The following is a 12,578-nucleotide window of genomic DNA, read 5'->3' as shown; positions in this document are numbered from 1 at the left end:
CAATTGTAAAATTGTTTACAATTTACAGTTCTCCTAACAGATTCTATTCAGATTCACACAGATTCTTCTGTGTTTGGAGACAGTCAGAGGAAATCCTGTTAATATCAGAAACATGCATGTACGAACCAGTCCTTTGTCAGAAAAATTTGGAAAATGTAAATAAACAGTTTATCAGTTAAGCATATGAAGTGGCAAATATTACTGGAGTTTTATATTTTCATGTACCCTATATAATCTGGCATTGCTAGCATTGGTTTTTTTTATTATTATTACAATACTGCTGTCACTATAACTTCACAGTTAATGGATAAACAGAATATTCATGCCATTTTCTAGTTTTGTGGTTTGAACATTTCTTGTAGAAGTCTGTTCAGACATTACACATTGTTTTCAGACATGTTAGCATACCACCTATGAATCAAAGGCAATGCCAGCCTCTTTAAAAAAAACAAAACTCCATACTTTTCATTAATATTCCATTAACATGGATTTAACACATCAATGCAGATTTTAAACTCTGCATTGCAGGTTTTTTTTTGTTTGTTTTTGTTTTTGGTAAGCTTTATATATCATGTTAAGGTTCAGACTGTAAAAGGGAAAAGCACTCAGGTGAGAACTAAAACATAAGATCTTATCATACTATCAAATATCATTTTTAGGCTGATCGATACTGCCATTTTTTAATGTGATGGTCAAGGTCATGTTTGCATGTCCCAACATATATATATAGGTTTATGTTCTTTTAAAAAAGGATTTACTCTAGGTATACTTTATTGTGTCTTGGTTTGAATCTAGGATGTAAACTAGTGGTGGTTTACACTCCACCAGAGGTTACAAGTCTCCAGAGGTTACAAAATTACAATTTCCAAGCTTTTATTAATGTAGACATGAATTAGATAAACAACTTATTACCCGATGACAATGCTCCTAGACTGCTATCAGCTCTAAGTTGTAGCCACAGCATGCATGTTTGTTCTTTCCTTCAGTAAAAACATGTCAGGGAAGCTAGTGGGCTAGAAACTTGGGAAACATCAAGGGAAACATGATTATGAACATTTACAATATGGCTTAAAGAAATCAAATCCCTAAATAGAACAATAATTCCATTAAAATAAACAGCAACAACAACACTTGCCTACTTGGTGAAATGCTACTGTGGGAAAATGTGTGGCAGGCTGTGGCACTTGTGTGCACAAAACCTGTTAACAGAAAGACACTGTTGGTTCTAGGTTTTGTGAAGCCCATGAGCAAGCTGTCCTCCACTGTCAATATTACTTATTCAGGTACCCTTTCTCTTTGAGTCGAAACTGTACCACTCTTCAGAAGGAGTAAGGTAATAAGCAAAGGCTCTTCCTCTTTGCTTGTAAAATTTATATCCAACCTTTCTGTCAAAGCAATGGCACTTGAGATGGCCTTCCCCTGCTCCCATCACTCTTTAAATGCTGAAGACAGATGAAAGACTGTAGGACTGGCAGTGGATCCTATGCAAAGGTGGGGATAGCACTGAATCAAAGAAGAGTTGCTGTCTCCCCTGTCAGGTTTTTTTTAACCTGCTTAGAAAAGTCACCCTCCCATCTGTAAAATATAAGTGCCAGTTATAAAAACACATGAAATATCTTGCACCCAATCACCTTGTTTTAACACTTAGGTATCTTGTACCTTTTGAAGTGTGACTAAAAAGCTAGTTAGTTTCCCATATTTCATATATTCTTACAAATGGAAATTGGTTGGTGGCTTTTACAGTCTGTGATTTGTATCCAGTAAGTTTTTTAGCTCCTTTACAGAAGGCACAGGTTTTTCTGGCTCAGATGTTGCACATACACAAGGAAAATATGAACTGTTGCATCTAGTTAAAATGTTAACAGTTTTGCACATTAGCACTGCTGAGATGAAGAATACTTCTCCATTCTCTACCAGGAAATGAGTTTGAAAACCAAAATTATTCCCTTAATAAACCCTAGCCAAAATGCACTGACAGTGTCTTTGAAGTAACTGGGACAGCTACGTAATGACAAGGGAACCTTTTTGCAGTGACCTTTGAAGACATCTAGACTTAAATACAGTTGTTAATCCTGAATGGAGTAGAGCCACTGAAAGTAAGTTCATACATCTAAATTCTATTGAGTCATTGATTCTCTGACAGTTGAGGCAGGGGTCCTAGGGTCCAAATCCTAGCTGAAATGACTGGGCCTAGCCCAGATTATAATTTGGCTGAACTATATTCAAAATCACATTAAAAGAGAAGAAGAGTGATATTAAGATTTATTTGTACATGCTCAGAATAAGAATGCATATGCTAGATTTATTGATATATGTCAGTGCCTACCAAATAATAAAATAAGTCTGAGTAGCAAATTAAAAATGTGTTCACATAAAATACTGAGGTATATCACCCCAGGATTTTTCTTCATGCAACAGTCTCCAATATCACTGCAATTAACATGATTACCTTTGTGCATCACTCAATGGATAACACGTAGCTTCTAGAAACAGTTGTTTGGCATACCAAAAACAGAATTATGCTGAGACTGAAAAGCCACCTATAGAAAGCCTTTTCAGTAATGACGTGCTTAGATTAAGCAGAACCTAAGTTGAGACTCAAAAGAATTTCAAAATAGTAATGCTTGGATATTTGGGGTGTGGGTGGAGGTTGGTCTGTTTGTTTGTTTTTAAAAACTAATAGGGGGAAGGTTCGAGATGTTTAATATAGAAAGTTAATGTTTTACATATAAATTCGTATGGTTAAGAAAAAAAACAAAGCTCTGTGCTACCAATGTGTACAGCTCATCTGAAAAAAATCTATATAAACATGATATGTATAAAAATTCACAAAAGGAATATGGGTGTACCAATATACAGATAGGGCATTGATAAAAGACAATTTGTTTTAAAAAGCAGCACGTTGCTTAAAAAGAGCCCACTTTTCCTTGGGACGGGAGGGGAGAGATCTATTTCTGTTTTTACTGATGAGAACTCTATATAAGCTGTATGCTTGCAGCAACAGGAAGAAAATTAATTCAGCCAATTGCATAAAGAAAGAGTGACAGCTAGTGGACAAAAGAGAGAAAAGATGCAGCCGGTTTGTGACCACATTATTGGCAGATAGATCATGCTACATTTCTAAACAACTGCCATCAAAACAGAATACAAATTTTAAAATCAACCAAGATGGTTCATTGAGAACATTAAATAACATACAATAGGGAATAGGTTGCTTTTCCATAGTGGGTCCCCTCCATAAATTTACTACATAATTTTTTTTATACATCATGTTAAGCAACTGTTGCTGCTTTCACAGTTGGGAATCTGATTTCTGTAATTCTGAGAAAACATTATATTATTAGGGATTGTGGTTTGAAATGTATATACAGAAGAACAAAGACATACAAGAAAGGAGACCTTATTTTTTAAAGCCCAGTTCTGTGAGCCACAGTGTGCCAAATACATTTTTAGAACATAGTGCATTTACTAGAATGCATTGCACTTCATGCTGTTTCTGTCCGGCTTCCCACTAGTGGGGGACCCTTGTGGGTCCTTGTCAGAACACTAACAATTGCCACCATTTGCAAGACATTCTGTACTAAAAGCTAAGCATGAAACTAGAAAGCAGAGTCGGTATACAACAGAGAGAGGCAATGGTGGATGGCTATGGGATACCATTAGCCCTTCAGGAAACCATGGTGCACTACACCTTCCACTGCAAACCCCCAGGGGGAAAATGTTTTATTCCTGCCAAATGACTTCTAAGGGGCATCGGGGCATTTTTGCCATGTTTCAGGTCCCCTGGGCCATTTAGGACAAGGAGAGGCTTGTAGGGGGGAGTGGCAAAAATGCCTTGTGCATCCCCTGAAAGGCATTAAAAAACCCCACTTATTTTGACATTTTCTTTTTCTCTGGGGGGGGGGGGGCACAATAGCAGCCATGGGGGACACATATGGTCTACAGGCTGCACTTTACCCACTCTGGTGTACAGGAAGAATGACTACAAAAGATTTCATTGGATAACAGTCACAAAACTATTGGCCAACATAGGAACAGTCATGGTAGCATATTCCTATGGCTGGAATCCAGTGTTGGACTAGTGGCCAACTGACAGGACAAAAGGACTTTTTTAACCCACTCTGTCTAAGTAAACTTCCATACTACCTAGAAACTTGTGCTGGGGAGTGCAAAACATTTTGAGGGCACTGAGGGAAGAACTGGAGAGAAAATAGTCTGCTGAGGGAAACAGTTCTGTCAGCAGAACAATTCTGTTGGATCCTGATCGATGTATCCAACATCAGGTAGTAAACTTTCATAATAGGATTACAGTAAGGAAATTCTGCCCCACTACCCAAAATGAAGATAAAATATTACTTATAGTTTTAGTCTAAGTTGTCCGAGTGCTGTCACAGCTACAGATATCTATAGGAGCAGCTGTAAGAAACATGGAAAACATCAGGTCCCTATATACAAATATATATAACACTGAAGTAGTGGTACTTTCAGTCAGGCTGAGTGCCTTATGTTTTACAAATTTAAGTTCTGAGTCAGATTTTAATGAAATTACAACACCTGTGTCTCGAGAAAGAAAGTTTCACAAATCAACTTTTTTATGTCAGCTCCCTATTTCTAAATTGGCTGAATGTTGAGGTCTTGAACTTTTCTGCAGCCTATTTTTGATTCATATGATAGTTGATGACTAGTAAAGATAAATACAGTGACTTGAAATGAATGATTCATGCTAATATTTTATGCATGGAGAGGAAAAGTTGCTGTAGAACTCCCAATGCTTTCAACTGATGCTTTCTCCTTACATCCGGTATAAGCGCCAATAAAGGAACCATCTTCATTGAACATTCTGTGGTCCCCATCTCCATAATCCACCAAACTATCAGCACTCTCTGCAGCCTTAATGTCCATGTTAAGAGACCGCAGGCTTCCTTTCAGTGGCTTTTCATCACTGTCACTGAAAAGGAAGGAAAACATGTAAGAACTTGTAGGATAAAATATGTGTTTTATCACATACTACACAACAGGGAAACAATAACGAAGAATAATATGTAAAAGATCTACACTGTGTGATAATGTGATATAAATCTTCACTTTTTTCATTATGGCATATAAGAATGAAACATTTCAAATGTTTTTGGAAAAGTTTTCAAAGAGTTTTGGCAAGCTAAGGAAGGTAGTTATGTCAACATAAGGTCAACTGGAAGAAAGTCATTTTCCAACTCTGTACAACCAGTAAAGATTGGGTACATAGGCTAAGGTGATGGGAATTGCAGTCTAAAAAACATCCAGCCCCACCTCTACTATAGATACTATTACTAGCCTATGTAGCCAATGGTGAGGAATGCTGGAAGTTGTAATTGAACAAATTTGAGAGGTCTGAACTTTGTCCAATCCAATCTAGATTGCCTTGATATTTGGTCTACATTACTTTTTCTTGGCAAAATTATTTAAAACTAATGGCTGACACATGGGAGATATAGTTATGATGACATAGTTAGTTCTGTCTCCCAGTCTGAAACCCCCCTCCCCTGCCACATTTCAAGGATGTGTAAGTCTTCCTTACAGCACAATCCTTAAAAGCCAGGCAGCTGCACCAACCAAAAGAGTTCTGCCATGCTGGCAAATGGGGCACTGAAGGATGATGCATCCAGCCACCTCCCACCAGCAGCTCACTGGGATAGCTCTACAGTGCCTTACACACTAGTGCTGCAGAATTCCTTCAGTTGGTGCAGCTGCTTAGATTTTAAGGTGGGCCTTAGAGGAGTCAGGCAAGAAAGCCAGTATGGCATAGTGGGTCAAATGTTGGACTATGACCTTGGAGACCAGGATTTGATTCCCTGTTTGGCCGTGGAAACCCACGGGGTGACCTTAGACGGGTCACACACTCTCAGCCCCAGAAAATCCTGTGACGGAATGACCTTAAGATTACTATAATAGTAATAATAATAATAATAATAATAATAATTTATTTATATCCCGCCCAATCACTGGGAATCTGGGCAGCTTACAACAGTGGGGATAATACAAAACAATAACAATAAACATTAAAATAATAAAACAATACTTTATAACATAGCAATACAATAATAATAATAATAATAATAATTTCATAACAATTCAATAATAACAAAAGATAACACAAAAGATTATATTCAAATCAATAATTATCAAAAGGAAATCCCCATTTCCAACCCCTCATTCAAAAAATATCAAAGCAAATGCCAATAAACAATGAAATAATAAAACAAATACAGCATAACAAGTTACAAAATTAGAGTTAAGAAGTTACAATTAAGAGATTACAATCTAACACCCTAAAAAGGGGGAAGTGAGAAACAATTTGAAAGTACAAAACAACAACAACTGGGGAACATTTGCAGTTGTGGCAAACTACAGGTGCCATAGTCATTTGCATGAATGGTAAAACTGATGATATTTTAAGTCTAGCTTAAGATGCCATAAAAACTGAACGTGATGCCAGTCATCATTTTGCCCTTTCAGTTCCAGAGAGACATTTTCCCACTTGCATTATACCCTTGTTCACATAACATTAATTTAAAGTTTCATATAACTAATTTTGAAGATTGTACTATGAGATAAATGTGTTTCTACATTGACTTTAGTTTGTGTTTAGATTGATTTATAAATATTTTTCTTACATGAATTAGATCAGGAGAGAAGAACCTGTCCAAAACATCAAAGATCAAAGGTTCAATTCTGAATTAGATGGTGCAAGTAACCACCTTAATGGCAAATAGTTGATAATTCTGATCAAGACCAATAACAGTTGATAACCAGGATGTATATAATACAGTATACTAGATAATCATCTGACAGAGAAAGCTTGCATTCTGATGATTTTAATTAGGGGAGAAATGTTGACACAGAGGGTAAGAAAGGATCAGGATAAGTTGGGAGGTATGTATGGAGTCAGATTCAAGAATGCGTAATTCTATTTTACAGTAGAATCCAAGGGAAAGGAAGGTATTCTCAAGACAAGGTAAGCCTGATATTTCACCTAAGGACTGAAAGATACAACCTATATGTTTGCTTACCTTTCTAATTATCTGTCCCATTAGAAAGCATTAAAATTAAATATATATGAAATTATGCAGGACTTGGTGGTTTTATCTATTATAAGACATCATTTGGATGTAAACAAATATTGTACCTTTTATTCAGTGATACTAAATAGAGGTGCATCTACACTGTAGAAATAATGCAATTTGACACCCCCCAAGTGTTGTAGGTCCAGGCTATCGAATCCAGGGATTTGTCATTTTACAAGGTCTTTAGCCTTCTCTGCCAACAAGTGCTGGCACTTCACAAAATTACAAATCCCAGGATTCTGTAGGATGTAGCCATGGCAATAAAAGTGGTATCACACTCATTATTTTCACAGTGTAGATGCACCCTGTGTCTTTTGAATGGTTATGAATAGTTATTGCATATAGTAGTTTGAACACTAGCACAGTAATCTATGAATAAATTTATTTTATTTTGTTTCATTCCAAAAGTGAGATTACTAGATTGCTAATAATAGCCAGAATCCTGTGGATGAGCTAAAGCAGGGTAATTACACTGGTACAGAAGATGGCAACAGGACAAAAATGGCCATGGGAGCAGTGTCTGGGAAGGAAGGCAGGCTTTGGGTAAAAGAAGCTGATTGGAGCTGGCTGATTTTGTCTGCCTTCTTTCAACACTGCAACATGACCCTGGGAGCTGGTATTGTGCACCACAAGAATTTGGCCAACAGTATAGTAATATTCAAATGGCATACTTTAGAACACATTATGTAAGATGCGGTAATGGTTTTCAACTATGGTAGCCATAGACCAGAGTCCAAATCCCACATTGGCCACAAAAACCGATTGAGTGATGCTGGGCAAGTCACACACTCTCAGCCTAAGAGGATGGCAGTGGCAAACGTCTTGCCAAAAAAATCCCAACCTGTGATAGGTTCCACTTTTAGGGTCCCTAAAAGTCTTCAAGGTATACAACAATAATGGGAAATGCCCCATTGCATAGGTGACACATTTTTCTGTTTTACAGAAAACTGTACAGGAGCTTTGTATTCTAATCAGAGTGTTCTTCTTTGTATTGTACTACATAGATAATGACAACCGGACTTGTGTATGGGATAAGAGAACAAATTGGCCAAGCTCGTCATAAAATCACTGTTAAAATATTTAGAAGATTCTAGGTTAGAAACATATCAAAACCAAGTGCCATTTTCTTACAACAAAATGTGTGTGAAAGTCAGTGTCCTAATACATTTAAATATCATTATGTGATCCCATAAGGTTTGCTTTGGAAATGACAAATTATTATTGCTTCTAGTGTTCCTATTAAAAAGGCATTCTATGGAATAGTGTATGATAATCCTATATCATTATGAAGGCCAGTAAGGCTCACTAACCTATATTCGCCAAAGATTTCATCTTTTATGGATTGTCCTTCAGGATCTGGATGTAAGTCTTCTTTTTCTTTCACTGCATAAACACAAAAAAGTTATATGTATATATATTTTCACAATATTTAGGAATTTTTTTAGAGAATTCAGATAGTCACTGGAGGAAAATTGGCAATGAAATAAGTATGACTCCTAAATGATACAGTTTCAAAAGATATAAAACCATGCTGGTTGATTATATTCCAAATGTGATATCCTGTTGGTTCCAGCTAATTCTCTTTTGGTGCTACTTTAGCTACAACTTTAAACCACTTAGCTCTGTCACAATAGTTGTGTAGTGGTTGAATGAAGAACCAGGACTCTGAGACCAGAGTTCAAATCCCACTCAACTATGGAAATCCACAGAGTGACCTTGGACAAGTCACACTCTCTCAACTTTAGAGGAAAACAGTGAGAAATATCCTCTGAATAAATATTGCCAAGAAAACCCAGGTCACCATTTAGAGCTGACTTGAAGACACATAACAGTGACAACAAAAAGCCACTTATAATAAGTCCTAGGAGCAGAACTAGTCAACGGTCTGCCTTAAATCATTTATGGAATAAAAAGATATAAAGAATCTTATAGCAACTTTGAAACTAGCTGAGAACAAGAAATTTCTAGCACAAGCTTTTCTGGACTCCATTCCATTTCAACAAATGCAAATGGACTGGACACCAGTGGCTGAAGCAGACTACTTGAATATGATTTCATTTATTTATATAAGTTATGCCATGCCTAGTTAAAGCTTTCTGCATCATTATCAGAGAGATAGTGCAGTTCCTTCTCTAAAGATATAGGCTGAAATTCTGTATGTGCTACAACTGGCCTTACCCTACCTCCAAACCTTATTTACTAGGCAGCAGCCACTGTGACCAAAGGAAGTGTGTTATCCTGTTGGTTGGGATACAGAATACTGATCCCACCATGAGTAGCTACTAGTGCAGTTCTTCCTTGCATTAGAAATTAATCACTGGAGTGGGACAGAAATGTCAATTTGCTGCATCCCAACAGAGACAAACACACACACACACACACACACACACACACACACACACAACACACACACAGTACCTGCTGCACAGTAAGCAAGGATGGATGGGATGGGCCAGTACAGGTTGTGTATCCCTTATCTGAAATTCTGAAATTGATAATGTTCCAAAATCCAAAATTGTCTATATGGATGGCTGAGCTAATGGCACCTTTGTTTTCTGTTGTTTCAGTACACATAAACGTTATTTCATGCACAGCATTATTAAAAATATTGTGTAAAAATTACATTCAGGCTATGCACATAACATGCTATACAAAACATACATTTCATGTTTAGACTGGATCCCTTCTCCAAGACATCTGGTTATGTATATGCAAGTATTCCAAAATCTGGGGGGAGGGGGGAAATCTGAAATCCAAAACACTTCTGGTCCCAACTTTTAAGGTCTTCCCACCCCACAAAGTGCCTTACATATTAACATGACAAAATTGTTTAAATATATATATATATATATATATATATATATATAGTAAACAATATCATTTTATAAAAACAAGAAAAATATTATAAGCAGACAAGTAAAAAAAATCCTTGGGAAAAGAGAAAATACTAACAAAAAGCAAGAAAGACTAACATTAGGAGGTCTGCAGACCGCAGATAATAGAAATAGAAATAGCATGTGAAGCATTGTTTTCACACATGGGTCTCAACATTTTGTTACAGGAAAAAGGCTCAAAAAGCCCTAGGATGGGGATGACCTCACTGAGTTTTATGCTAGACTAGTAGATTGTTAGTTAAATGCATGGAAGCTGAGAAAACATTTTCTGTTTACCTGAATATTTGCCTCCTTTGTTCCTTTTAACAAAGCAAACTGTAAGCAACAATAAAGTAAGCAGAGCAATTGCACCCATCAGTCCAATAAACCAGCCTTGTGTCGATATTCTTTCATAAATTCCAGCATAAGCTTTGAATGAGAAAAATAAATATACATGAATAGAAATCACACTTATAATCTTCAAAATTGTATTAATTTAAAAATTTATTCTGCAAGTGTTAACATATTCATGGTGCTTTATGGAGCAGACTCCAACATTCCAAGGATGGCAGAATTGCTAAACATTTATTTAAACATTAATATTAAAGGAAAAGAAAGAGTCTATAGTGCATACTACTAATATTTGGAATGGGGATTTCAATAGCTTTTGATTAAAGAGATTCATGCCAAATAGGATAGTGGATACAGAATTCAGGAAAGCCTTCCATGCAAAAGTGGTTTGCAGAAGAGAGAGAGTTAAAAAAAGTATAAAGAACACATGCAAGTGCTCAGCTAGCTGCATTTTTAATGCAAGAAGTAGGGACTTACTCTCTTGGGAAGGACAGAATGGCTAAAGCCTGCAGATAATATGAAATAATTTCACTTTTGTGCTTGAATGCAATAAACAAAACTGAATCTTAAATCTTTACATATATCATAAACTTCTCACTCTAGAACACTGGGTTCCAGAGATGTTTTGAACTACATCTCTTTTCATCCCTTACTATTAGTCATACTGGTTGGAAGTGATGGTTATTGTAAGCCAAACAGTTGGAGGACCAAGGGTTCCCCAACACAGTTCTAAAGTGAGGATGGAGAAAGCCTTCTGACTAGTATTAGTATCAGCTATACTGCTTCTGATTAGTGTTACATGGAAAACTATATTTGGGGACACTTTCATTCAGAGAACTACAAATGGAGAGAGACCTGGGACTAGAAAAATAATAAGGGATTCATGAAGAGTAATTGCTCACGGACATATGCACCACAATAATTAAGCAACAAGGTGGCCATAGGCATAGATGAAACTATTTACAAAACTACTTTAAACTAGGGTAAAAATGCGACAAAAGGGACAGACCTCAAGCCAAAAAGCATTGAGTTGTAAACTATCTCTTCCACCTTATACAATACTTTGCTACAACTACCAGATAGGCTTGATTTCAACTTCCTCCTTGGAATGAGAAACATGTCATATCCCATGAAGAAGGATGCAAGGGCTATTTACAAAGTTGAACAGATTCACTACTTGCTCTCTGCTTCCAGCTTCAAGAAAAAGGAAGACCTCATCTTCTATAACAATACTCTTACTTGATCATTTAAAAGTGTGATTACAAAACATCTGAGGAGTGGAGTATGGCAGCCTGCCACCCTCCACCATCATTCCCACTGTCCTCCTATGCAGACAGATTAGTGTGTCTAAAGCCAAGTGGCTCTGTTATCTATGGAGGTGCTTCACATGATTTAGAAAGGTGGAAAATCATGTCCTAAATTCCTTGGAGAACTACCTCAGATAGCCGTATATTCAGTTCAAACTGTTCCTTCCCACATATGGAGGGGGATAGGAAATGATGAGAGGTGGGACAAAGGGCCAGTAAACCCCCTTTCCTTGTGTATGTTGAGTAAACATGCTCTAAAATGACCAAATGACTAATGAGCTACAATGGAACACAAGCAATTTTCATCTACTCCCAGTTGTAGAACCTAAGAATGTATGCTGTTAACTCTTTTAGTGCAATCTCTACATTTTGTCTCTGGCCTAACTGCTGATTATCAGTCTAAAAACATAGCTTTTCTCCAAAACACTGCAAGATAGTGTATATTAAACTGGCCACCTGCTTTTTTAAAGCGCATGAATTTATCATACTTCCTTCTGTATTGTCACGTCTGCATGTACTATGTCAGGATTCACTTCCATTTGTCATTCCAACATCTCACTAAATTATACTGAGGATTTACCTGGAGCTGCTGAAGGTAATCCAACAAGATGGTAGAATGGAACTAGTGAGGGAAACACTTGCATTTGTTGCAAAGATACCAGGCAGTCCTGAGATCCAACTTTTGAAAAAATAAGATGAAGGCTTTGTGCTGCAGACGAAGCATAGCTTCAGTGGAGTTTTTTGGGGAACAATTGGACAATTTTGAATGGAGAGACTTTTGATTTTATTGAAATCAGTGAAATTAATGTCACTAAGATCAGTGTGTTCAGATTTTCTGAATATAGTTGTGTCCTTGTATAAATGTATTTTGATATAATTTGAAGTAATGACACTGAATTTTTCTTTTACAAAAACAACAACGCTAATGCTCATCTTAGATGCCT

The 12,578-nt window shown here is 36.7% G+C and overlaps 1 protein-coding gene across 5 annotated transcripts in view; it reads right to left on the bottom strand.

Annotated features, from left to right (window-relative positions):
- Positions 1–266: 266 nt before the first annotated feature.
- The window catches only part of CHL1 (cell adhesion molecule L1 like), a 313,645-nt gene continuing 301,333 nt past the window's right edge, over positions 267–12,578 (bottom strand). For 4 of the 5 annotated variants that reach the window (XM_042452045.1, XM_042452044.1, XM_042452047.1 and 1 more), the window contains 3 exons: positions 10,274–10,405; positions 8,414–8,486; positions 267–4,948 (listed from right to left, as the gene is read on the bottom strand). In XM_042452045.1, the coding sequence (XP_042307979.1) occupies positions 4,732–4,948; positions 8,414–8,486; positions 10,274–10,405 (422 nt within the window). In that variant the 3' untranslated portion in view covers positions 267–4,731. Of the gene's footprint in view, positions 4,949–7,049; positions 7,062–8,413; positions 8,487–10,273; positions 10,406–12,578 lie in introns of all 5 variants that reach the window. The other variant, XM_042452049.1, reaches the window with a different exon arrangement.

This window comes from Sceloporus undulatus, chromosome 2 (assembly GCF_019175285.1).
Source record: "Sceloporus undulatus isolate JIND9_A2432 ecotype Alabama chromosome 2, SceUnd_v1.1, whole genome shotgun sequence".
Lineage (NCBI taxonomy): Eukaryota > Metazoa > Chordata > Lepidosauria > Squamata > Phrynosomatidae > Sceloporus > Sceloporus undulatus.
The sequence above is the reverse complement of the archived record's forward strand: the minus strand, read 5'-3'. Positions and strand labels throughout refer to the sequence as shown.